General features: G+C 42.2%; 2 protein-coding genes across 6 annotated transcripts in view; one reads left to right on the top strand and one right to left on the bottom strand.

Annotated features, from left to right (window-relative positions):
* Positions 1-9,716: 9,716 nt before the first annotated feature.
* Positions 9,717-20,776, bottom strand: Nudt2 (nudix hydrolase 2). 4 transcript variants are annotated; one of them, XM_048365240.1, is made up of 3 exons: positions 20,680-20,776; positions 13,160-13,293; positions 9,717-10,305 (listed from the first exon to the last, which is right to left on the bottom strand). In XM_048365240.1, exons 2-3 carry the CDS (start codon positions 13,284-13,286, stop codon positions 9,989-9,991), a joined length of 444 nt encoding a protein of 147 aa, XP_048221197.1. In that variant the 5' UTR covers positions 13,287-13,293; positions 20,680-20,776; the 3' UTR covers positions 9,717-9,988. The 4 variants fall into 4 exon arrangements, with proteins under 4 accessions (XP_048221197.1, XP_048221280.1, XP_048221360.1 ...); XM_048365323.1 differs by having other exon boundaries at positions 13,160-13,289; positions 20,680-20,725; XM_048365403.1 differs by lacking the exon at positions 20,680-20,776 and adding an exon at positions 20,572-20,629.
* A 204-nt stretch (positions 20,777-20,980) lies between these two features.
* Kif24 (kinesin family member 24) overlaps positions 20,981-26,438 on the top strand; it is a 51,240-nt gene continuing 45,782 nt past the window's right edge. For both annotated transcript variants that reach the window (XM_048365037.1, XM_048364949.1), the window contains exon 1: positions 20,981-21,188. The gene's annotated coding sequence lies outside the window, so the exon portion shown is untranslated. The remainder of the gene's footprint in view (positions 21,189-26,438) is intronic.

The raw sequence follows: 26,438 nt of genomic DNA, 5'->3' as shown, positions 1-26,438 counted from the left end.
CAGCTAATATTAAAATGTATTGGTTGGGCTGGGGATATAGCCTAGTGGCAAGAGTGCCTGCCTCGGATACACGAGGCCCTAGGTTCGATTCCCCAGCACCACATATACAGAAAACGGCCAGAAGCGGCGCTGTGGCTCAAGTGGCGGAGTGCTAGCCTTGAGCGGGAAGAAGCCAGGGACAGTGCTCAGGCCCTGAGTCCAAGGCCCAGGACTGGCCAAAAAAATAAATAAATAAATAAAATGTATTGGTTAACTTCTTTTCAACATAGTTCTGGAATCCCTAGCCATAGCAATAAGGCAAGAGGAGGACATCAAAGGGATCCACATCGGCGAGGAAGAAATCAAGTTATCCCTATTCGCAGACGACATGATCTTATATCTGAAGGACCCAAAAAACTCAGTATGCAAACTCCTACACCTAATAAACCAATTTGGCAAAGTAGCAGGATACAAAATCAATCCACAAAAGTCAGCAGCTTTTCTGTATACCAGCAATATACAAACAGAAAAGGAAATTATGGAAACAATTCCATTTACAGTAGCCAAAGAAAGAATAAAGTACCTAGGGATCAACTTAACCAAGGATGTGACGGACCTATTTAATGAAAATTATAAAAATGTAATAAGGGAAATCAAAGAAGACACAAGGAGATGGAAATACCTCCCATGCTCATGGGTAGGCAGAATCAATATAGTGAAAATGGCCATATTGCCCAAATTGTTATACAAATTCAATGCAATACCTATCAAAATCCCAGCCACATTCTTCACTGAAATAGAGAAACCAATCCATAAATTCATATGGAACAGCAAAAAACCTAGAATAGCCAAAGCAAATCTAGGCAAAAAAAAAAGCAGTGCAGGAGGTATCACAATACCAGACTTCAAGCTCTACTACAAGGCCATCATAACAAAAACAGCATGGTATTGGTATAAAAACAGATCGGAAGACCAATGGATTAGAATTGAAGACCCAGAAATAAAACCACACTCTTACAGCCAACTGATATTCGACAAAGGAGCTAAAGACATACAATGGAATAAACATAGCCTCTTCAACTACTGGTGCTGGGAGGACTGGGCAGCCATATGCAGAAAACTCAAAGTAGACCCAAGCCTATCACCATGCACCAAGATCAACTCAAAATGGATCAAGGACCTCAATATCTGACCTGAATCCTTGAAACTACTGAAGGACAGAGTAGGAAAGACGCTAGAACTTATAGGCACAGGAAGGAACTTCCTGAATAGAGTCCCAGGGGCACAACAAATAGGGGAAAGACTCGACAAATGGGACTACTACAAATTTAAAAGTTTCTGCACAGCTAAGGACATAGCCACCAAAATAGAAAGACAGCCAATGATATGGGAAAGGATATTTACCAGCACATCAACAGACAAAGGCCTGATATCTGTCATCTACAGAGAACTCAAAAAACTAAGCCCCTCCAAGCCCAATAAACCTATTAGGAAATGGGCAAAGGAGCTAAAGAGAGACTTCACAGAGAAGATATAAAAATGGCAAAGAAACACATGAGGAAATGCTCAACATCCCTGGTAGTAAAGGAAATGCAAATAAAAACAACCCTGAGATACCACCTCACCCCAGTTAGAATGGCCTATACTCTGAACTCAGGCAACAACAAATGCTGGCGGGGGTGTGTGGAAAGAGGAACCCTTCTCCATTGTTGGTGGGAGTGCACATTAGTACAACCACTTTGGAGAACAGAATGGAAGTTTCTCAAAAAGCTCAATATAGACCTACCCTATGACCCAGCCATACCACTCCTAGGCATCTATCCTAAACAGCAAGTCCCAAGATATCAAAAAGACATTTGTACTTCCATGTTTGTCACGGCACAATTCACAATAGCCAAAATATGGAAACAACCAAGATGCCCCTCCACAGATGAATGGATGCAAAAAATATGGTACCTATACCCAATGGAATACTACATAGCGATTAGGAATGGTGAAATATTGTTATTCACAGGGAAATGGTCAGAACTCGAACAAATAATGTTGAGTGAGACAAGCCTAGAACACAGAAAACAAAGGGGCATGATCTCCCTGATATATGACTGTTAAGAAAGGGAGACGGAGAGACAGTAGAAACCAAGTCTGTGAAACCAAAAACTGCGGCTTGTCAAATAGTATTTCCCACAGGATTGGGGCAGCGACCCAACAGTATGTAACTAAAACCAAACAATTACTCAACATATAAAGGTCAAAAATTGACCTCTCAGGGGAATACAATAGCTCAAAAGCTAGGTATGTACGTTCATATAAGACTACCGTCGACATATGGTCTAATATCGACATTACATTTAAAGCCCTAGGCGAACTTTCTTGGGCGTGGCCACCTGGCTACTGTATATGTTCTTGATACATTGTATATTGTATATATGTCTACCTGACCTAGAGAAGAGATACAAAAACAGGACGTAAGATAGCACAAGAAATGTACACACTGCCCTACTATGTAACTGTACCCTTTTTGCACAACACCTTGTCAAAAAATTTGTGTTCAATTAATAAACAAATAAATTTAAAAAATGTATTGGTTAAAAATGAAAACCTTTTTCCCTTAAGATCACAAATAAGATATGGAAAGCCATTCTTACTATTTCTATTCAAGATTGTACTGGAGATATTAGCCAGCACAAATAGGCAGGGAAAGAAATAAAAGGCATCTTGATTGGAAAGGAAGAAGTATAACTGTCTTTATTTGGAAATGACATAATCTTATACTTAGAAAATCTTAAAGAATGCACTACAAACCTATCAGAACTAATAAACAATGTTACAGGGAAAAGGACCAATATAGAAATAGAAAGTATTTCTATGTACGTTTCAACAATTAGTGCCAAGATAGTTGCAAACCTACTACATTAGATCCCCTACTTCCTATCACATACAAAATGAATTCAAAGTGAATCACAGTCCTCACTGAGGGAGGTAAAACTTTACAAATCTTAAGACAACATACAGCTAGGGATATGGCCAAGTGGCAAGAGTGCTTGCCTTGAATACATGAAGCCCTGGGTTCAATCCCCCAGTACCACATATACAGAAAATGGCCAGAAGTGGCGCTGTGGCTCAAGTGGTAGAGTGCTAGCCTTGAGCAAAAAAAGAAGCCAGGGACAGTGCTCAGGCCCTGAGTCCAGTCCCCAGGACTGGCAAAAAAAAAAAAAAAAAAAAGACAACATACATATAAATATTTATATCTTAGATCACATTTATATCTTAGATCAGGTAATGATCTAAGATATCTTAGGACATTAAGAACACAAACAACAGGCCCATTAACCATTAAAATGAAAAAGTTTAGTACTTCAATCAAAAAAGTAAAAGGAGTCCACAGAATGGAAAAAAATGACAATTATATATCTGGTAAGAGGATTGTGCCTGGGATACATAAAGAACTCTTAGATAATGATAAAAGTATACATAACTTAGTAAAAAAAATATATTCAAAGGGCCAGGTGCCGGTGGCTCATGCCTGTAATCCTAACTACTCAAGAAGCTGAAATCTTAGGATCTCTGTTTGAAGCCAGCCCAAGCAGGAAACCGGTGGGATAAGTGCAGATCCTATCTCCAATTGAGGATAATTAACCACCATGAAACCACAAATAGTGCTGTTAGCTCAGTGACAGAACACTACTAGACTTGAATGAAAACGTCAGGGACAGCGCCCAGCTCCTGAGCTCAAGCCCTACTACAGGCAAAAAAAAAAAAAAGAAAAGGATCTGAACAAACTTTCTCCAAAGAAATTAAACAAGTTGGCAAGTAAAAATATCAAAGGATGTTTAAAATCATTAGTCATCAGGATAATGCAAATCAAAATCAATGAGATACCACTTCATACTCATAGGTTGGTTATAATAATAAAAACAGGAAGTTGATGAGGATGTGGACATATTTGAGCCTTCATATATCTCTGCTGAGAATGTAAATGTGCAGCCTCATTATAAACAATCTGGCAGCCTCAGAAGGCTAGACATATAGTCACTATGTGACACTGTAATCCTACTCTTAGGTATATAACCAAGGAAATGAAAACTTGTACACAATGCTCATAGCAGCATTATTCAGAATAACTAAATAGTGGAAAGCTTCAAACTGTGTAAACAAATATGGTATGTTCCTATAATAGGATACAAAGTACGGATACATACTCCAATATGAACAAACATTGGAAATATTACTCTACGTGAAAGAGGCCAGTCACAAAAGACCACATTTTTTGGGGGGTTGGGGTGGGCCAGTCCTGGGGCTTGAACTCAGGGCCTGAGCACTGTCCCTAGCTTCTTTTTGCTCAAGGCTAGCACTCTACCATTTGAGCCACAGCACCACTTCTGGCCGTTTTCTATATATGTGGTGCCGAGGAATTGAATCCAGGGCTTCATGTCTATGAGGCAAGCACTCTACCACTAGGCCATATCCCCAGGCCCAAAACCACACATATATGATCCCATTATATGAAATGTCCAGAACAGACAAATTTATAGAAATAGGAAATGGATCAATGGTTGTATAGAACTGGGAATGTTTGGAAGAAAGAGTGATTGCTAGGGAGTATGTTTTACTTTTGAGGGATGATTAAAATATTTTAAGATTGTGATTGCACTACTGTGAATGTATTAAAACCCTTGAGTTGTATATTTCCATTTAAAATAGGTGCCTTGTATAGAATATGAATTAGTTCTGACAAATTCTATATTCCTAGCTATTTAGGAGCTGAAGAAAGATCAAGGTTTGAAGCCAGCATGGGCATTAAAGTCTATGAGACTCTATCTCTAATTAATCAGCAAAATGTCAGATTAGGGGTGTGGCTCAAGTGGTAGAATGCCAGTTGGTAGCAAGAGAGCTGAGCAAGAGTGGGAGGCCCCAAATTCTAGCCCTGATACTGGCATGAAAAAAGAATAAGAAGAATGAAGTAATGACATATATTACAACATGGAGAAGTCCTGAAAACATTATACTAAGGTGAAGAGGCAAGATACTAAAAGCATATATTATGTGATTCCATTCATATGAATTGTTAAAAATTGGCAAATCTATAGAAAGCAGGTTAGTGGTACCCAAGGGAAAATGCGAGTGATTGCTAAGGAGTATGGGATTTCTCTGGGGAACTTTACGAACCTTTTAGAGTTAGATAATGATGATGGTTATTGTGCAGCCTTAGAAATTATATTCTTTAAAAAGACAAGTCTTCAGCAATGCATTGGTGGCTTATGCCTGTAATCCTAGTTACTCAGGAGACTGAGATCTGAGGATCACATTTCAAAGTCAGCCCAGGCAGGAAAGTCCATGAGACTCTGATCTCCGTGGCTCAAAGTGGTAGAGCAAAAGAGCTCAGGGACAGCACCTAGGCTCTGAGTTCAAGCCCCATAACCAAAAAGAAAAAAAATTGAGAGACACAGGGTAAAAAAAAGACAAACAACTACAAAAGCAATACTTGCAAAACTGTTTGGTAAAAGTGAACTGAACACCTTAGGAGGGGAAGGGAAAGGGGGAGGAGGGAGGGGGGGGTATGAGGGACAGGGTAACAAACAGTACAAGAAATGTATCCAATGCCTAACATATGAAACTGTAACCTCTCTGTATATCAGTTTGATATTAAAAATTTGAAAAAAAATTAAAGAGTTGAGTTTTATTGTATGTGTGTGTGTGTTTGTGTGTGTGTGTGTGTGTGTGTGTGTGTGTGTTTAATTTTAAAAAGCCTTCCAGAATAAACAGAAATGTGGAATTCTGGTTCTAGCTGTAGTGCTTATTGGATGACCTTTGTTACCCTTATGGACATATCTCATCCTTTATTTCTACACAGGACTTGATCTAATTGGGGGGAAGGAATAATAGTGGCTTGAATATCTATTACCATTTGAAATAGATCTGACATTCTCTCTGGTTCCTCCTTTCCTATTTCTGTCTTTTGAAGCTAGTCCTGTTCAAAAAAATAACTACAAATACAGGTGAGATGCTGAGACTCATTTATAATCCTAGCTACCTGGGAGGTATAGACAGGAGGATATCAATTTGAGGACAGATAATAACTTTCTATCTCAAAAGAACATTCCTGCACGATGTTGCATACCTCTAATCCCAGCTCTGCAAGAGGTAGAGGTAAGAGTATCTTGGTCCAAAGTACACAGACAAAAAGCATGAGACTCTTACCTGAAAAATAACTAAGGCAAGAAGGGCTGGAAGCATAGCTCAAGTAGTAAAGCACTTGCCTAATAAGCAGAAGGCTCTGAGTTCCAGCTCTCTCCCCCAATTATATCTGTTCATAAAGAACTTTGCTGGTTGAATATTTCTGCTCATGGGTAAGCCAGTTTTTTCCCCTTAGAGGAACCAGACCCCCCAAAAAAAGTCTTTCAAAAAAAATCTTTAAATCACAGATACACTAAATAGAAATAAAACATTTTAAAAGGCATTGTTTGTACAAAGGTGACACGTTAACATTATAGAAAATTTGGGACATTCATACAAGTAGAGAGACGACATTATCCCTGTCTCCACACCATGAAACAACTAGGTACACTGGCTGTACCGGAAGTTCAATTAGGTAGAGAGATCAGATTGCTATTTGTTTGATCTTTATACAGTAATCTGAGAAGGGAGGATTAAAATCCCATCCTATAGACTGTCAGACCTAGAAAGAAACCACAGAGATTATCTGGTCTGAGGAGGAGGAAAGTGAGACCTAAAGAGGTCCAGAGCCTACTCAAGACCATAAAACGAAGCATGGCTCTGGACCTCTTAACCACATTCCTGCTCTCATCCTATGTTTTTGCCTCAGCACACATGTCTGAGAATGATAGCTTTCAAAAGTATGTCTAGAGGCTGGGAATATGGCCTAGTGGCAAGAGTGCTTGCCTCGTATACACGAAGCCCTGGGTTCAATTCCCTAGCACCACATATGTAGAAAACAGCCAGAAGTGGGGCTGTGGCTCAAGTGGCAGAGTGCTAGCCTTGAGCAAAAAGAAGCCAGGGACAGTGCTCAGGCCCTGAGTTGAAGGCCCAGGACTGGCAAAAAGAAAAGAAAAAAAAAAGTGTCTAGAGCCAGGCACTAGTGGCTCATTAGCTACTCAGGAGGCTGAGATACAAAGGACCAGTTTGAAGCCAGCCCAGCCCAGCTCCAAAATAAATCTCCAAAATAGCTAGCAAAAATCTGGGCTGAAAGCATGGCCCAAGTGGCAGAACACCAGCCAAGCAAATTAGTCAAGTGAGTACAAGGCCTGAGTTCAAGCCCTAGGGAGTGGAGGGGGGGATATCTCGGACCAGAAACTGCTCCTCTGTGAACTATGGCCCTGTCTAAGCTCTTTCACCAAACCAACCTCTACTGAGGCCTTACAGAGCACCAGTCATCTCTTCTGATCCCTAGAAAGAAATGAGAGACCCATTGTCTTCCCAACAGAATAAACCTCCGGACAGAGCAGGGCTCTCTCCCAGCACCCCAATTTACTAAGCCTGTTCATTGAGAAGATTCTTGGGGAGTAGAAGGATGACCACAACAGCTATCTCTGCTTATCTTGGTCATGAAACTCATTGAAATCCTGCCCATAGAAAAAACTGGACTCTAGAACTTGAGGACTCTGAGAGGGGAAAGGTGCAAACCAATGGAATCCCAGAGAAGCTCTCCTTCAGAGGGGTTGGGGCAGGGATCTCCTAGTTCAGTTGAGTCCTGACAAGCCCCATTCACTGGAAGAAAACTTTCAACATGGAAGTGCTTCCTGGGCTGGGAACTGCTGAGGTCTCTTTAGTGACTGGCTCATTTCTAAGCACAGCATCAGTAGAGTGCTCTGATAATTGGTCTTCTAGGGGTAAAAGAGGTGGGCTTTGTAATCCTCTGAGGTCTCGGAATTCAGGTTGAACAAACTTTGCTGACCCAAAGCCAAATGGTGATAATGGCAGAGCCTTCTCACCTGCCACATCCCAATCTCAATACCCCTCTCTCCCCCTCTCCTCTGCCTCTCATAATATGCCCTGGTTCCACCCACCTGCTATCAATTATTCCTCCAATTTATAGGGAAACCCCCCTCTCACTGAAGTACCTATATTGTTTTAATGGGACACTATGGAAGGCCCAGAGGAATGACTCCAAGGCTATGGAAGATATTTCAAAGCAGTCTTCCCTCTGGCACCTCATCTTTAAAGCTCCCCACATATAGACAACTGCCAGGATCATCTACCTTTTAAAGCCTCAATTTCCCCAGCAATAAAAAAAGGAGCAGCAGAACCAGGTCATTTTTTTTCAGGACCCTTCCAACTTTGATGTATGAGGTTTTAAGAGTTTTGAGATTCCACAGGCTCCTGTTCTGAGAGCACAGGGCCAGCCAGCCCTCGTTAGAAGGCAGCCTGTCTGTGGTTTGGCACCACTGCCCAGCAGGCATTTATTAAATCAGTGGGATGTGGTCCCTGCTGGCCTGGAAGAGAACATTAAGCTCCAAAAACTTCCTGCAGCAGGCCTCCTTTAGAGAGTGCTGCTCAGAGGGGTGAGGAACAAAACCATTCAGATCCTTGGCTGTGCTCCAAGATCCTGTTCACTAGTACTTCTGCCCTGTCTGCACGGAGAACCAGAGACTGGAAACATCTGCAAGCCTGTTTAAGACCTGGGGAACTTCTCTCACCTCCCTTTGGGGGGGTGACTGTTCTTGACTCTGGTAATCCAAGTTGACCTTTGCCAATGCCCCTTCCTTTCCAATCTTCTGTACTTCATTGGGCAACAACCCTCTAATAAAATGCACATGAATCCAGCTGCTAGCAGCTTCTGGAAGGGCTATAAGATCTAACACCTGCCTCTGCATTCCTTGAACCCTAGTAGCAAGGGAAAAGAGGGCCTCAGGCCTTATAATGGAGTTGTAGAGAAAGGGAATAGACAGGGGTTAAAGAAGGGATAGGAAGAAATAGTGATGATGAAAGTCAACTGAAGGTAGGGAAGGCAGCTGCAGGCAAGGACAAGTGACATGAGTTTGGGCTTGCCCTATTTCAAGTGACTTAAATCATGCTGACAAGACTCACCACTTTTTTTTTTTCCAGTCCTGGGGCTTGAACTCAGGGCCTGGGCCCTGTCCCTGAGCTTCTTTTGCTCAAGGCTAGCACTCTACCACTTGAGCCACAGTACCACTTCCAGCCTTTTCTGCTTATGTGGTACTGAGGAATCGAACCCAGGACTTCATGCTTGCTAGGCAAGCACTCTACCACTAAGCCATATTCCCAGTCCAAGACTCATCACTCTTGACAGGCCTGATAAAATGATCAGAGTTCATGACCTACAGGATTGCCTGCCCCACCCTCCTGTTGTGATTCAGGGAACCCAAGTTTCCTTGGGTCTCTATTTAAGGAAATATTTGCCAAGCATGTAACAAATGTGTATGGGGCTGGGGAAGAGATACATCCAGGAGTAGAACAAACTTGCCTGAAATTCCTGACTACAGGTCACAGTCTTAGGGATACTAGCTGGGGGGATGGGAGGGCTTGGGTTCCAGAGGCAAGAGGGCCACTATAGTAATACTGGATCTGTCTTAGCCTGACTCCCTACACCTGAGCTTTTCTGGATGCAGGATTTTCTCTGGTTACATTTGGAGTTCTGACTCCTTTTAGCTTTCTTCTCATCAATGGCAAGAGCCCAAGGAATAAACAAACAGGTTATAAGGATAGGAAGGCCACTTGAGATTTATTTAGAAAGAACAAGGATGAACTTACTGGGCCTGACCTTTTTCAAAAATTGTTTTAATTTTAATTTTTATTGTTATTATAAAGAGGTACAGAGGGGGTACCTTTTTCCATTTTACTCCTCCTTTGCTTTTTCACTCAGCTGAACTTTTTGCTTCTTCTCATCTGAGTATTGAAGCAAGTTTACTAACCTATCTGCTCTTGGATATAATAAACCCAAGACCAGAATATCTTTCCTCAGGCTAGAGGATGGGTTCTCTTCAGCAGGCCTTGCAGGACGCCATGGAAGCAAATGACTGCTCCAGTCAGTTTAGGCTGCTGTGGAGCAGAGAAACTGGTGTCCTTCTTGGAGTGCTGCCTTCATCTCCTTGAACTGAGCCAACTGGCAGGCCTCATCCAGCCCCAGCCAGCGGTAGGCTTGGTGCTCATGGGAGAGGCGGATCTCCACGTTGTAGTCTTTCACTTCTGCCAGCCAGTAAATGACTGTTTTAGGTTTCTCCCTAGCCACATAATTGAGTTCCCTTCTGAACCCTTCAATGATGGTCAGCTGGCCTGCTTCTATACCTGCTTCTTCTTGAGTCTCCCTTAGGGCTGTTTCCAAGTCATTCTCTCCCGGGTCCACATGGCCTGGTTAGGAGGAAAGAAGAAAATATGAACTCTTCAACAGCATCAGATTTTTCCAAGTCAAATGACTTAAAGATAAAGTCTTCAGTGATTTTTTTTTTTCAAAGAGTTCCTGGGTAAAGGAAGTCTGGAGATGGATAAGCATCCAATGTGCCAGGGTAAGGGTGCAAGACAAGTAGGATCTCGCTTTTTGAGATCTGAGTAATCCCCCTTTCCCACTCCATGTGTAAGTTATGCTTAGAATACTGCTTTTTTGATGGTGAGACAGCCTTTCTCAGAACTCTGCTTCCTTATTCTATGGAGCTTTCTTCCTCTCATGTTCTCAAGGACCATTTTCTCCCTGGAGACCTTAAGGCAATTTTTCCAAGGATGGGTGGACACATCTTGGCAGAAGGAGGAGGGGGGACTAGTTGAACTGGGAGTACTTCATACAATCCAGTGAGGACTTAACACTGACTATAGTTGGACCCTGAAGCCTCAAGGCTGATAGACAGACTGCTATGCCAGCAGCTGTTTCCAAGTAGCCATCAAGGCTTTTTTCAAATTGTTTTCATCTTTCTAACTGAGGAAGGCCAGATTTCAGTTTCATAGGCAAAGTCCTGGTGGGAACTTAGACTAAGGACAAGCTGAGAGCCAGTTCTAAGAAAATTTATTGGCGAGATCCAAATCTAAGCTGCCAAAAAACTGCTGTAGGAGAACTTGAAGCTCTGCAGACTGGAGTGGCCCCTAGGCCTTTCCCACAAATTCCTTGCCTGCCCAAAAGGGCCTAGAACCACTGGGGAAGGTCTGGTAACCTCTGTCTGGCAAGTTGCGGGTATCTCCTGGCTCAGGAGCTCTTGGGAAGCAGGAACTCTTTAGTTGTTCCCCTGTGGATTTGGAGATGCAGATTCAGCCCTAGCACTTCTCCTTTCCAGGGGACTGCAAAGCAGTGCCTGAAGTTAGTTAATGTTGAACAGAAAATATCCAGAAATTTAGCACTTGACTCATCCTAGCTTATGGCTTCTGGGGACTTTTCGCTACATAGCATCTCTTATACTATACACAAAGACAAATAGGTAATGCACTGAGGAATGTGGCTGGGGAAAGCTGGTGCTGACAGGTGACACTGATTTAGAATGTTCTGGGACTGGGAATATGGCTCAGTGGTAGAATGCTTGCCTAGCATGCGTGAAGCCCTGGGTTCAATTTCTCAGCACAATATATATAGAAAAAAGCTGGAAGTGGTGCTGTGGCTCAAGTGGTAGAGTGCTAGCCTTGAGCAAAAAGAAGCCAGGGACAGTGCCCAGGCCCTGAGTTCAAGCCCCAGGATGGGCCAAAAAAAAAGAAAAGAAAAAAAAAGAGAAATAGAATGTTCTACTCTTAGGTGTGTGGGAATCTCTGGACACTCCTTTCCCAGGAGCACAAATTCAGTTTTCTGCCCATCATGATAACATGTCAACTTCTCCCCAAACCCAAGCAAGAAATGATTAAGAGAGGTCCTTTGACATGCAGTGTGACTTGGTTGTTCAGGAGATAAGTGTGAATATTTCTATTCATAGCATTTCTGACACTTCTACCTCTTTTTCACCTTGTTTCTCCTCAGTGCAATTTAAATGTGTAAAAATTTATTTTCTGTTACCATTTCCTTGTTTTCTTCCAACCTTAGATCTTTTCCCACTCCTCCCTATCAAATTCCCTTTTGTCTGGGGGCTGTTTGCTTTGGGCTCCACATTTCTTGGACTCTGTGCCAGAGCCACAGAGTGTTCCTGATCACTGAGACCATCCCAATTACTTCAGCCAACAATGGCATCTTTTCCCCTATTTCTCCCCACACAGCCTGGCTTCTTTTTCAAGATCATTTGAGGGAATAATTCTTACTCTTACTCAAGAAGGAAGGTGCTTACAAACAGATCTTGGCCTGGGCTAAGGCCCTATGTCATTAGTCTTTTTTTTTTTTTTTTTAAAGGTGTAGCCCAGGCTGGTCTATGAACTCCTCTGGCCTCATCCTCCTTGTTGATTACCAGCGTGTGCCACCACAGCTAGCTCATTCTTTTTTTTTTTTTTGTCAGTTGTGTACTTGAACTCGGGCCTGGGCGCTGTCCCTGAGCTCTTCAGCTCAAGGCTAGCGCTCTACCACTTGAGCCACAGCACCACTTCCTCATTAGTCTTCATTGTTTTACTTTCTGAAGATGACTCTACTCTTGGTTTTGAGTGATGGACTGAGGACATGGGTGGCTGCTCAAGCTGAAAACCCAAGGTCTCTTTGATCTTCTGCTCCTCCACTCCTGCCAGCGTATGTCCATAGATGCAGGGAACCCACCTTCTCCATTCTTCTACCACAAAACACAACTGTGTTTAGGTGCACTCCAAAAGTGTGTGGTTCCAAAGAAAAACATAATGAAGGGAACACTGAATTAGGATTCAAGGGAACCTGATCAAATTAAATCACAAGAAAGATTGAAAGAAAACTCAGGATTAAAAAAAAAATCACTCTCTTTTCTAACACAGGAGAAATTTAAAATCCAGAGAGGTGGGCACATAGCCCAGTCATGACTCACCTTCAACATCCACAATTCCCAGCCCAGTGGCTTTTCTCTCCTATCCAGTCATTCACCACAGGGGCTAGAACTCTGGTGAATGATACTCACAAAACACCAGGTGCTGCTTCTGTCCTGGGATTCAGGCACAGAATTATATTTCCAGCTCTGTTCAGGTCTGGAGACCTTGTATGTAGGAAGACTCAAGGACTCCTGCCTACCCCACCCCTTCCTGTTGCACAGTCACTGGGAAACAAGCCTTGTAGGGGGGCCTGGCAGGGTAGATTTCTAAGCAACAGTTGGCATTTCTTCAAGAGCCAACAACCCCTTTGGTCTCTCACCTTTGGGAGGAGTCCAGTGATGAATGCCATCTGATGCCTGCAGCAGTAGAAATTCAATTGTACTGTTATCCACTTTGGGAATAAGGCGTCTTCGGAAGATGATCAAGCCACAAGCTCTCAAGGCCATGGTCTATCTAAGAATGTAGCAAAGAAGTTGTGGGACACTGGGAATTTACACAAAACAGTAGGGTAGCACTCAGATGTTGGAGAGTAGTATAGACTTGCTAACAATAATCTCATAATCCACAGAAAAATGCATCGTGCAAGAGCCAATGGACAGACTCCAGAAACTAGAGACAGACCTTTGTGTATAACTACAGGACCCTGGCAACTACAGTCAGTCAGTGTGGCCTCTACCCCAAGCCTCCAGGTCTCCCTGTAAAACTCAGGACTTGTGTGTACTTGCTAAAAGACTGGAGAGCCTTAGAAGTCAACCCACTGAAACAGGATTGATGCTAGAAACGAGAGATAGCCACTATATGTATTACCATCAAACCTAAAGTCCTGTTTCCCTTAGTCTGTACCCTAAGCCCCCTGAAACAAAGACCCCAACAATGGTGGTTTCTGAAGATTCAGAAGAATTACCTGATTCAGGTGCTGGTGACTCACACCTATAACCCTAGCTACCCAGTAGGCTGAGATCAGAGGACCATAATTCAAAGCAAAACAGGACAGGAAAGTCCATAAGACGTTTATCTCTAATCAACCACCAGAAAACCAGCAGTGGTGCTATAGCTCAAGTGGTAGAGCACTAGCCTTTAGCTGAAGAGCTCAGGGAGAGTTCAAGCCCCAAGACAAACAAACAAACAAAAAAATCTGCAACAGTTGGTGTACCAAAACACTTTTGAAACACTTTTGGTTCTTTTTTTTAATTCATGCCTTTGAATGTTATACATTTACACGGTCCAGATTTAAAGTACAAAAAGGCACAAGAATTAGGAGTCTCTTATCCACACAGAGGAAAACCTGCATGGCTGTTAAAAGCCTATGTCAGGTTCTGCTTTGGCATATATTAGCTGTGAACTCTGGTTCCTCCATTTTCTTATCTGTGAGATAAGATGATAACAGTACTATCTGATATACTTTTCTTAAAATGCTCTAGAACAGTGCCAGGCACATGGTAAGCATTTACTAGACTTCTAGATATGTAGAAAAAAAACTTTTAAAGGATAAACCTCATTAATAGTGGTTTCTAGAAGATGAGATTATGGGAAGATTTTCATTTTCTATCCTATATGGTTCTGTATTATTTGGAATTTTACAAAGAACATTAATTTTATAATCATCCATATAATAAAGATTTTTTTCCATTAAAAATGAAACTGACTCCTTATTGGGGCCCAAATATTAAACTAAAAACAGGAGAAAAGCTTGACCTTTCTGGCTCCATTTTGTATCTGTATATTTTACTGAGTCTCTCTTGCAATCACCTTGGCTTCCAGGAAGGGCAGCATTGATCAATAACATCTTTATGACAAGGGAATGAAACAACCTCTAAGGAAAAGGGTCAGCTGAGCCTCCCAGTACAAACCTACACACCCTCAACACCCCAAATGAGGACAATTACCTATGATGATGAGATATACCTGGAACAGGAGTGATTCTCTCATGAGAACCAGACTGCTCCTGTGAAGCCACTACAAAGGTAACTACTCCCACAGAACTAGAACTGAGATAATAGTCTACCAGGCCACACCTTGCTTGGGACTGTTTAATAATATGCATACCTCTTTCCTCCTGCCCCAATTCTTCCCCTATTTAAACGTAAAGCTTATATTTATAGCTGGAAGGAGGGCTAAAATGCTTACTTTGCTTCTTCCCCAGCATACCCATGCTACATGAATATATGTTTCTTTGCAATGGTAAATGTATTGAGGCAAGTGGCCAGAACAGACATGTAGAATCCCTAGAGTTGGGCCTGTGGCCTAACTCCACTTACAACAAGGGAATAGCCTTGCAAGAATATATTTTGGTGGATGCTAGTAAAGGTGACCCATTTAAGAAACAGACCAATCAAGTTTATATCAATGGGATGAGAAGAACTAGGATTTCCACCTATGCTTGAACCCATGGTGAGTTCAATACTTCTGGAAGGCAGAACTCTTCACTGCCCTTTCAATTGCTTGGGAGTTTGCTAAAATTCCTCCCACCCCCACTTTTGTACATGCAACTTAGTACTTATCCCTTTAAAGTAGCTCAATCTATGAAGCCTTCTAGCTTCTAATCATTCCATAAACTTCTTCTGTTAATTAGGATTCAATCAGAGAAGCAGAAGGCTATGGATAACAAAAATGTAGAGAAATCCATGCAACTCACATCTGTCACCTCTACATCTGCTGCTGGGCCTGAAGTCTCTATGTGTATGTAAAACTAGCAGCTGAGAGAAAAAGCTGGACATGGAGTAGAAGAGAATGGGAACCTCTCAGCAAACTGGGAGCTATAAGAACAACTCGAATTCGTGAAGGAGGAGGAAAACCAGAGACTTCCATTTGGTCTCCAGGTGACAGACAGGAGAAGCTTGAGCGCTCTGCCAGAGCTAAATGCACACCTGATCTAGGATTCAGAAGAGCCAAAGGGGAAGATTCCAGAAGAGCTATAGACCTAGATGCTATCTTTTACTGGCAAGGAGAACCAGCAGACTAGTCTCAAAGTATATGACCTGGCACTGTGCCATGTGCCCAGCTCTGCCCTTCATGTTGCAAATCTTCCAACAATTTCCTGTGGTCATTACTAATCTGGAACCATATAATATTGGGAAGCATAGTTCCAACTTAGCTAAAGTGACACAGTACAAAGCCACCATTAGGATGCATAGCATAGTGAGGTAAATCTGTTGGTACCGCTGGCAGGAAAAAAAGCCAGACTATGAGTTCTGTTTCTTTGGGACCCAGGACAGCAGCTCTCAACAGATGTTCATTGACTCAACAGAACACTCTCCCCACCTCCTACTCAAACAAATGTTTGAGTATGTTCTGGGGCCCTGGGAAACAGCCCAGTGTTTTCCTGAAGAGTGCTATTTGCATAAAAGTCAATGAAGCCTTGTTGGGGGTTTTTGGTTTTTCAGGAGATCAGGGAGCTGAAACTGTCCAGGGATTTGCATGTAGCCAGCTTTCACACACAGGCTCCAAAGTGGATTCAAACCTCAGGGGGTTAAAGAACACAGCATCCAATATGCAAATATGCCTGCAGCCAGGATTGCTGAGGTGAGAACTCCAGGCTGACAGCAGGCAATTCACACTTCAGAAAAGTGGCAGAGTGCCTGAGGTGGTTAGAAAAAACCTGAACAAAACAACCTTCAATGTCATCAGAAGGTTCCAGAAGCTAAAGAAAAGCACTCTTGGCTTTTTCTCTATAGACAGAATTCTCTAACAGCCTAGGAGGTTATGCTGATGTGATTCAGTGTTTATCAAATTAATCAGAGTTCTACTGAAAGCACAGTTCAACTCCACAGCCCTCACACATATTTATTGATCATTTATTTATTTACTGTGCTAAGGACTGAACCCAGGACCTTACACATAATAGGAATATGTTCTACCAATGAGCCACACCCCATCCCACAAATACATTTTTACATACAGAAAGAATTTATCAAATCCTTATACTCATAGTCTAAAAATCCCTTTAGGTAATGCTTCATGCCATCATGTTATCAATTAAGTATCAAATTGTCAGCTACACTGTGCAAGGTTTTGTACTACTGTTTTTGGTTTGTTTGTGCCAGTTCTAGGGCTTATTTTGCTCAAACCTGGTGCTCTACCACTATACCTCCACTTCCATTTTTTTTTTTTCTGGTTAATTAGAGATAAGAGTCTCACGTATTTTTCTGCCTGGGCTGACTGAATTGAGATCCTCAGATCTCAGCCTCCTGAGTAGGTAGGATCACAGGACTGTGTCACTAGCTCCAGGACAAGGATTATTGTTTTGTTTCTCTTGTCCCTCGTGGGGCTTAAACTCAGGGCCCAGGCGCTCTCCTTGAATATTTTTGCTCAAGGCTAGTGCTCTACCATCTGAGCCACAGCTCTACTTGCTGCTTTTTGGTAGTTAATTGGAGATAGTTTCCTGCCTGGGCTGGCTTTGAACCACAATCCTCAGCTCTCAGCCTCCTGATTAGCTAGGATTACAAGCATGAGGCACTAATGCCTAGCAGGACTATTGTCTAGAGAACCCTTTGGGGTCAGACTTAGCAGCACATTTTCATAATCACAGCACTTAGGAACCTGAGGCAGATCTTGAGTTCCAGGACAGCCTGGACTATATCTCAAAACACATAAACATGAAAAAAAGACAATCCCTTAAGACAATCATTATTATATTCAGTTTATGAGGAAACTGAGAGGTTAGGAAGGTTAAAATACTCGCCTAAGGGCAGAGCTGAACTGTACATGGATCTGAATCCAAATAAATCTAACCCCTAAGTTTGCATCTTTTTTCATTTCCCTTTCAAAATTCCACTCATCTTAAAGAACAGGATTTAAGAGACAAATAACCCTGAGGGAAGACATCCAAATGATTTACACAACCACTTCCAGTTTAAAACTTCCTGGTCTTTAATCTGTATTCATCTGGAGGTTGTTTAAGATGTCTCGCTGGAATCCTTTGCACCAGGTTTTAGGTGGGAGGATGGAACACCAAGTATTGGGAACATCCTTGATGCTAGTCTTGGGTAAGCATATAAGCATCAAACTTAGGGCCCTGGTGTCCAGAAAATTTGTCCAGGCCATTCCACTATGAGGAGGAAGGATAGCTTGGCCTGTCCACAAGCACCTCCACATGATTACCTCAGCTTTTCCCAACTTCACAATCCTAAGTGCCTTCTTTCCAATTTTCCAGTTTTTGTCTTTCCCTATAGTATAGACAGGAATGAGGCATCCACCCATAAATAATCTTGTAACAATTAAAACAGGGAAAAGAAAAAAGAAAAAAAAAAAGCCCCTAACTATATAAAGGGAGGCAAAGACACTATTCTCTCACATGTATCTTTCCTTGGACAGCTGCCATTGCCTTATCCTCACAGAGAACAAGCTTGCTGAGTCATTTTGTAATCTTTGCTGTTTGGTTGAGGGAGGAAACCGGAGATTTCACCTATAATGGTATAATGGCTTCGAGAATGAAGCCAAAGTCAGGCAAGGTTGGAACAATTTTTTGTTTTTTAAAGGAAAGATTTGTTAAGTGGACTATTAGTGCCATCTGCTGTTCAAATCTAGGAAGCAAATTTGGGGAATTCTAACATTAAAGCCTGAAGGGATTCCTTTATTCCTCTGTTCAGTATGTCCTGTGTGACATGCAGTATGGCACAATTGAAGGGTAGATATGAAGATGAATCATACTATAAAGCTCTGATTTCCTAGAGATTCATACCTAGTGAAAGTGGAAGGCATTCAAACAGACAAGTTAGTGAGCTTTGTGCATCACAGGGGTATCTATAAGAAGGAAAGATAGCAAAGAAGGATCTTTAAGTCAAAGATGTACCCCATAAATGTTTTGAAGGATGGTGAGAAGTTTTAACCAGGCAAAACAGAGGTGGTGGAAAGGGGCCCTCTAGGCAGAGGGAGGACTTTGTACAAAGATCCTTCAAGCAAAGATGATATTCCATTTGGTACAAAGCTTAATTTATATTGTGTAGGCAATAGGGCCTTTGACTGGTTTCAGTCGGGGCTATAATTTGTTCACACTAACATTTTATAAAGACATTTTGGCATCAAGCAAGGTGGAGAACAAATTAGAAGGAAAGACTAGAAACAGTGAGACCAGTTAGAAGCCTATTTCAATGTTGTGCTTGACAAATGATAGGAAGACAGATCCTACAAGAAAGAAAAGGTGAATTTGCGGGGTATTTCGAGCAAAAGTCAGCATTCAGGAGGCTGAGGCAGGTTCAAGGTCACACTAGGCTGCATATGGAGACTCTATATCCAGATAAAGAAAAGAAGGGAGGAAGGGAGATTTCTGCCTACCATAGGTACTTACTTCTGTAACTCACCTCCCTCCAATTTGGGTAAGTCTACCTGTTCAACATGCCCTTGAAATCTGGTAATCCCAACATTTTAATCAGAAATAGCATGGTAAAAAGTATAGCTGGCTTTGCAGTGAGAAAGACCAAGTCACTGAATTTAATTAGTTGCTTGGATGAACATACTTATTTTAAAATGCAGATAACACCTACTTTTATGGTTGTAGAGTTTAAAATAAAATTTGTACATATGGGGTATAGCCTATCAGAGGTACTGAACATATTCAAATCACTTTTATTCTTGTACCATAGAAGGTCATCTGAAAGCTTCTGGTTTATTATTTCATTCCCATAGTGCAAACAAGCTATTTTGACCTGAAAGTTTATGTTTTAATGGCATATTCCTAAATTTTTACTGATAACTGAATCAAGAATTTTTCATACTTTCTGTAAAACAAATGGTAAACACTCCTCACACTAAGTATATTCCCCATGTATAAAAAAAAAATTCATCATAATAGATACTAGAAAATAATTCTTTTTTCCCCGTGTGTGTGTGTGTGTGTGTGTGTTAGTACTAGGGTTTGAACCCAGAGCCTGGGAACTATTAGCTTTTTCCCTCAAGGGTAGCACTCTACCACTTGAGCCACAGCTCCACTTCTGGTTTTTTGGTGGTTAACTGGAGATAAGAGTCTCACAGGCTTTCCTGCCCAGCTGGCTTGGAACCACTATTCTCAGATCTCAGCTTCCTGAATAGCTAGGATTATGGTAGTGAGCCACTGGTGTCTGGCTTTGTTTTGTTCTTGATCACAAGTGAAAAACTTTTAATCATTTTTCAGTATTATGATGTTAATGTCTGGTGGATCCCAAACATCATTGATCTTAACCCCTACACTGTATATTAATGTGTTGATTATGTGTGTGTGTGTGTGTGTGTGTGTGCGCGCGCGTGTGCGCTTGCCAGTCCTGAGGCTTGATATGGGGCCTAAATGCTGCCCCTGAGATTTTTTTTTTCTCAAAGCTAGCACTCCACCACTTGAGCCACAGCTCCACTTCCGGCTTTTTTGTCTCATGGCCTTTTCTGCACAGTCTGGCTTGGAACCTCGAGCCTCAGATCTTTTCCCATTTTGGCACTGATCCTATGCTATGTTATCTTAAGCCGTTGGTGTACCTTACTTTTTTCCTTAGGGTGGAGGGACTCTGATGTGACTTTAATTCTGCTGCTAAAAGCTACAATATTTATTATTCACTCAATAAATGAAGCAACTAGAAAATATCTTTTGGAAAGCGGGCGGGGTTTAATGGGTTCCAACGAGGTCAGAGGCCTAGAAAGAAGACAGTATGGCATCCAGGCTACGGCAAGCGAGGCTACTAAGACCACTGAACCTTCACTTCTATAGACGCAGACAGTAAAATTGAGGTCTGGGGGCTGGCCTGCCTATACAGGGGACGGCGTTCCCACCTGTGACCATGCAGCGAGGGGAGATTAGCAAGAGATACCAGACGTTCCAAGCACCAGTTTCTCCACAGAAAACCAAACCCAGGTCTGCCCAAGGGCTACTCTACTCACCCAAAACGGAGGGAGGCAGGAGGTGGACCTTGAATGGAGACAGATAGAACGCCGGCCAGTCAGGGGAGCGCCTGTGCACTCCGAACGACCAATAAAATTAGACAGAAGGAACTTGGATCCGCCTCCGAGATAGCGTGAGGTCTCTGAGAACGTCGCGAGATCTCCGCTCAGGCGGAACTATTGGTTGAAAGGCGGAAATTGGTAGTTAGGCCCGCCGTATTTTTTGGGTCTCTGATTGGTCTTCTAGAGGAGAAGGCGGTGAATGACAACAGGTTTCCTGAATGCCTATTGGTGGGCCGTGCGGGACTGCGGGCCGCGCGGGCGACAGCGCGGGTGTTCGAATTGGCGCTTGGTGGCGTTGCCATGGGGATGTGGCCTGGCCGTCTTCGGAGACTGGCGGGTGGGACTGGACACTCCACTCGCCAGCCTTGGGGCAGTCTCCAGGCGGCGTCCTTTTCTCCGGTTCTCAGAGAGAGCTGACTGAAGGGGACCGGTCGGAAGCCCCCACGGTGAGAAGTGGCGGAGGGCGGGAATCGAACGTCTGCTCCGTGGGAGCGGGTGCCCGCTGGCCCGCGGAGCGCGTGGGGCGGGTGGCGTTTGTGAGGGCCTCTTCCTTATTCAAACGCCCACACACCTCACTTTCCATCCCCACATCTCCGCGTTCTCTTCACCAACAATCTTGTCTGTCTGCCACCTGCAGCTTTTCTGAGTAGTTAGAGATAAGAGTCTCACGGAGTTTTCTGCCCTGGCTGGCCTTGAACCTCGATCCTCAGATCTCAGCTTCCTGAGTAGCTAAGATTACAGGCGTGAGCCGCTGGTGTCCAGCTTTCAGGAACTATCTTGAACACCACCTCTCTCGAGAAGGCTGAGTCCCAAAGTCCTCTTGCCGTTGAAACGTACTCGGACCCAGAGGTTCCATTCGCCTTTGGTAGTTGTTTATCTCGTAAACCCCATCGTCCCGTATAACTTTGAAGTCTTTGAGGTAAGACAAGCTTTGCTTCTTCACATGTATTTTTTAGATATTTTGTTCATCTTAATTTAATTCCTCAAAAATAGATTAGATTTCCCCCTTAGGCTCTGCACCATTATATCTCCCAATCAGATAGGGTTGGTTTTTTTCCTCTTTCTTAATTTGAGGGAGAGGACACCTTAATCTTACATGCACAAGGATCAGAAAATTTAAGGTTGGCATTTCCATTCTTCATGAAAAGTGAAACTTCAATTGGTTGCTACAATTCCATGCATTGTGACTTTTAATCTCGGTATGCTAATTCTTTTCAGTAGACTCTTTAAAAAGTTTGTTTTTCTTTTTTATTTGGTTTTGTACCAATACTGTGGTTTGAACTCAGGGCCTGGGCACTATCTCTAAGCTCTTCAGCTCAAGGCTAGTGATCTACCACTTGAGCCACAGTGCCACTTAGCTTTCTTTTTTTTTTTTTTTTAAACTTTTTTTTTTTTTTTTTTTTTTTGGCCAGTCCTGGGCCTTGGACTCAGGGCCTGAGCACTGTCCCTGGCTTCTTCCCGCTCAAGGCTAGCACTCTGCCACTTGAGCCACAGCGCCGCTTCTGGACGTTTTCTGTATATGTGGTGCTGGGGAATCGAACCCAGGGCCTCGTGTATCCGAGGCAGGCACTCTTGCCACTAGGCCATATCCCCAGCCCCCCACTTAGCTTTCTTAAAGACAAGTATTTTAGTCAATTCCTAAAAGTATTTTGTTGCTATATGCTAAAAGAGTTCATCTCCTTTTTGTTTCTCTTGGCCATCCACGGCTGTTGTCACATTTTAATAGCTTAAAATATTTTTTATTCTATAGTGAAATTTTGTGATTAATGCATTTAGCAGTCAGTCTCCTACCCATTCATCTGGTGTGCAGAATAGAATTGGTTTACCAAGATGGGCTCATTATTAACTCATGGCAGTGTACTCACAGTCCCAATACTGTTGATTCATTCTTGTGTCAATTGACAGCTCATTGGTGACTCTATTTTCAAAGATTGAAAAAGGCAGATAGAGCAGATGTGGTTTGGATGAGAAATGTCCCTCAAATGCTCATGCATTGAAAGCCGATCCCTAATCATCTTACAAGTTATTTACTTCTTAGACCTCAGGTTTTCCATCTGGAAAAAGGGTCCAAATATAATTCCTGTGGCCCTAGTATCAATTTAGTTGTTAGTTGATATCAGATAGAGATTATCCTTAACCTTCCAAATGCCATGCAGATTTCTTTTTTGCAGCTGATAGTGCCACTTCCCTTTTTCAAATTCAATTTTTAATGTTACTATAAAGGTGATGTACAGAGGGGTTACAGTTACATAAGTCAGGTAACAAATGCATTTCTTTTTAGATGGTGTCATCCACTTTCCTTTTTTTGTTGTTTTATCTTGTTGGTTGGTATGGGATTTGAACTCAGGGCCTCAAACTTACTCAGCTTGCTTGCTTTGCTAGTGCTCTACCACTTGAGCCACACCTCCAGCCCTTTTATTCTGTTATTATATAGGTTTTTTAAAACTTTGCCTGAGGTGGCCTCAGTTTCCCAGATCCTTCATCCAACCACCATGTACCTGAGATTACAGGTATGTGCCACCACGCATAGGAACTAGTTTTTATTAATAAGAGTCAGGTGCAGTAGTTAACAGTTATAGTTCCAGCTATTAAGGAGGCTGAGGCAGGAAGATCACTTGATCCCAGGAATCCATCCTAGCCTGAGGAACATAGGGATACCTCATTTCTTAAAAAAAATGAATAAGAGGGTTTTTTTTTTTAATTATCTATCTCTATCATCTATCTGGTTTTGTGATATTGGGGATCAGCCCAGGGCCTTGCTCATAATATGCAATGCTTTACCACAAAGCTGCTGCATCAGCCCAGTAACAGTTTTACTTCTTATATTTTGTTGTGGCCATTGTATGCTTTCTGAGTCACTGTCTAAATAGATTTGATATTTATATCCTGTTAAAGATTTTTCCATACATATGAATACAATGTAATTGATTATGTATCATACACTTAATTTAACACTTGATTTACATAACCTCACTTGAACTTCATGAAAGCAATAATTTTTTTTTTTTTTTTTTTTTTTTTTTTGCCAGTCCTGGGCCTTGGACTCAGGGCCTGAGCACTGTCCCTGGCTTCTTTTTGCTCAAGGCTAGCACTCTACCACTTGAGCCACAGCGCCACTTCTGGCGCTTCATGTATACGAGTCAAGCACTCTTGCCACTAGGCTATATTCCCAGCCCCGAAAGCAATAATCTTTTGCTAGTCACCATTTTCTTGTCTGTTCAGTGCTTCCTAAATGATCTCCCTTCCCATTTTTTACCTACTCCCTGCAGTCCATCCCATCTGCCACAGAAACAACAGAGTGATCTTTATAGAGATGTGGATTTCCTTGCTAAAAAATCTTCCAGTGGGTTGGGAATGTGGCTTAGAGTGCTTGCCTAGCATGCACAAAGCCCTGAGTTCCATTCCTCAGCACCACATAAAAAGAAAAAGCTGGAAATGGTGCTGTGGCTTAAGAGGTATAGAGTTAGCCTTGAGCAGAAAGAAGCCAGGGACAGTGCTCAGGCCTTAAGTCCAAGCCCCAGGACTGGCCAAAAAAAATAAAATTAAAAATCTTCCAATGATTTCCTACTTTTCACCTAAAAATAAAATTCAGTCACTTTTACATGGCCCAGTAAACCCTACCTAATCTGGCTTCCAGCCTTTCTGTCTTTATGTTATATTAATCAACCTTTGACCCAAACTAGATACCCAAACCAGGGCTGATGCACTCCCTCTAAATGTTTTTCTCCTAACTTATTTCAAGTTTCATCTCAATATCCCCCTTCTTAATGAGGCATTCTCTGATTATCCAAGGTAAAGCAGACCTCTCACAGTGTTTATTTTTTCCATTGTACTTATTACCATTAGAAATTATCTCATTTGTTTGATTATTATTTCCTCTTGCTAGGATAACAAAAAGTGCCAGGACACAGTTATACCCAATGGTCAGAACAGGGCCTAAGTTTGCACACAAAAAAAACAACCTCTCAAAAATGTTTCTTGTTGCAGCTGTGACCATAGCTGTGACCATAGCAATTTATTTGTATAATGAAGCAACCTTGTTTCATTTCGTTGCCAGGAGTGGTGAGTCTGATACTAAAGTTTCTGCTACCTATGATTCTAAATCATTGGGGATAAGCATTACTTGACAACAAGGAGACCACATTCTACTGAGGGATAGACATTCTTAGATAATTATTTTATATTGTAATTAATGACAGAAATAGTCAAAGTGTATGTGTAAATATAGAGGGTTATCTAATCACATGTAAGGAGTTCAGAAAAGACATTATAAAAGGCTTTGTGGGACGCGCCGAGGATCATGGACTTTTCTGTGTGTGTGTGTGTGTGTGTGTGTGTGTGTGTGCGCATGTGTATTAAAACCAGTGAGTGACAGGTTTTAAATAAAGGAGCAGCACTGTTATACCTGTGCTCTCAAAAAAATTACTAGGCTCAGTAGTCTGAAGGATAGTCAAGAGGGAGTCAGTACTCCAGGCAAGGAGAGCAGTTAAGAGACAATGTAATGTTCTAGATGAGAGCTATTGGTGTTGAATCAACTTAGGCAGTGGTGCTAGGAATAATGTTAAAAGGGAAATTTGACAAATATTTAAGAGATTAAAATCCCTGATGATTATTCGATTTAGGCTTAAAGGAGAGTAAAGATTCTCAGATACTTCCCAGTTTAGCTCTTGAGCCTAGATAGTACCATCACCTATACACTCCCAAAAAGAGATAATGAGTTCTGCTATTGACAAATAGTTAAGATGTTAAATCATGGTGACGTGTGTGTGTGTGTGTGTGTGTGTGTGTGTGTGTGTGTGTGTGTCCTGGGGCTTGAACTCAGTGCCTGGGGCCCTGTCCCTGAGCTTTAGGGCTCAAGGCTAGTGTTGTATCACTTGGGCCACAACTCTACTTCTAGCTTTTTGGCGATTAATTGGAGGTAATTGTTTCATTGGCTTTTCTGCCCACACTGGCTTTGAACCTCAAGCCTACAGTATCAGTCTCCTGAGTAGCTAGGATTTAGGCATGAGCCACCAGTTCCCAGCTTCATGATGACATTTTTTTTGGCCAGTTTTGGGCCCTGGACTCAGGGCCTGAGCACTGTCCCTGGCTTCTTTTTGCCACTAGGTCATATTCCCAGCCCCCATGATGACATTCTAATTGTAACCTTTGTATGTTTTTGCTGCAAGACATATCTGTGAGATTGCCTATTTTACTGTGAGGTGCACTTTTTACACTTGGATTCCAGAAGTACAATATCCGGCTACAAAGACTAGTTGACATTTCACCAGCAATAAGGACTAATCCTGTGTCTTTGAAGTTATCCACCTATTTATGTTGCAATTTGTTAGCTAGAATTAGTGGCATAGACTTATGTAGTCAATGTAAGGATATTGATTCACTTTCTAAATCAGGTAGTTATTGCTCAGTTTATTTGTTAAAAGAAGATTATAATTACTATCTATCATAAACAGATTGGAAGATTCAGGTAGCACCATTCCTAATTATGTAGGTCAGGCACTGGTGACTAACACTTATAATCCTAGCTACTCAAGGGGCTGAGAGCCAGACAACTAAGGTTTGAAGCTAGCCCAGACAGAAAAGTGTTCAAGATTCCATCTCCAGAATAACCAGCAAAAAGCAGGGCTGGAAGTATAGTTCAAGTGGTAGAGTATAGGCCGAGCAAGCAAGCCAAGGAAGCTAAGTCTCTTGAGTTC

This window comes from Perognathus longimembris, chromosome 1, assembly GCF_023159225.1.
Source record: "Perognathus longimembris pacificus isolate PPM17 chromosome 1, ASM2315922v1, whole genome shotgun sequence".
Classification (NCBI taxonomy): domain Eukaryota; kingdom Metazoa; phylum Chordata; class Mammalia; order Rodentia; family Heteromyidae; genus Perognathus; species Perognathus longimembris.
The sequence above is the reverse complement of the archived record's forward strand: the minus strand, read 5'-3'. Positions and strand labels throughout refer to the sequence as shown.

Bases quoted from the DNA above. Each gene is read 5' to 3' on its own strand.
- Nudt2 (XM_048365240.1), bottom strand. From the start codon at position 13,286: ATGGCCTTGAGAGCTTGTGGCTTGATCATCTTCCGAAGACGCCTTATT. The intron at 10,306-13,159 runs GTGAGAGACCAA...CCTCCTAACCAG, and splicing joins TCACTGGACTCCTCCCAAAG to GCCATGTGGACCCGGGAGAG.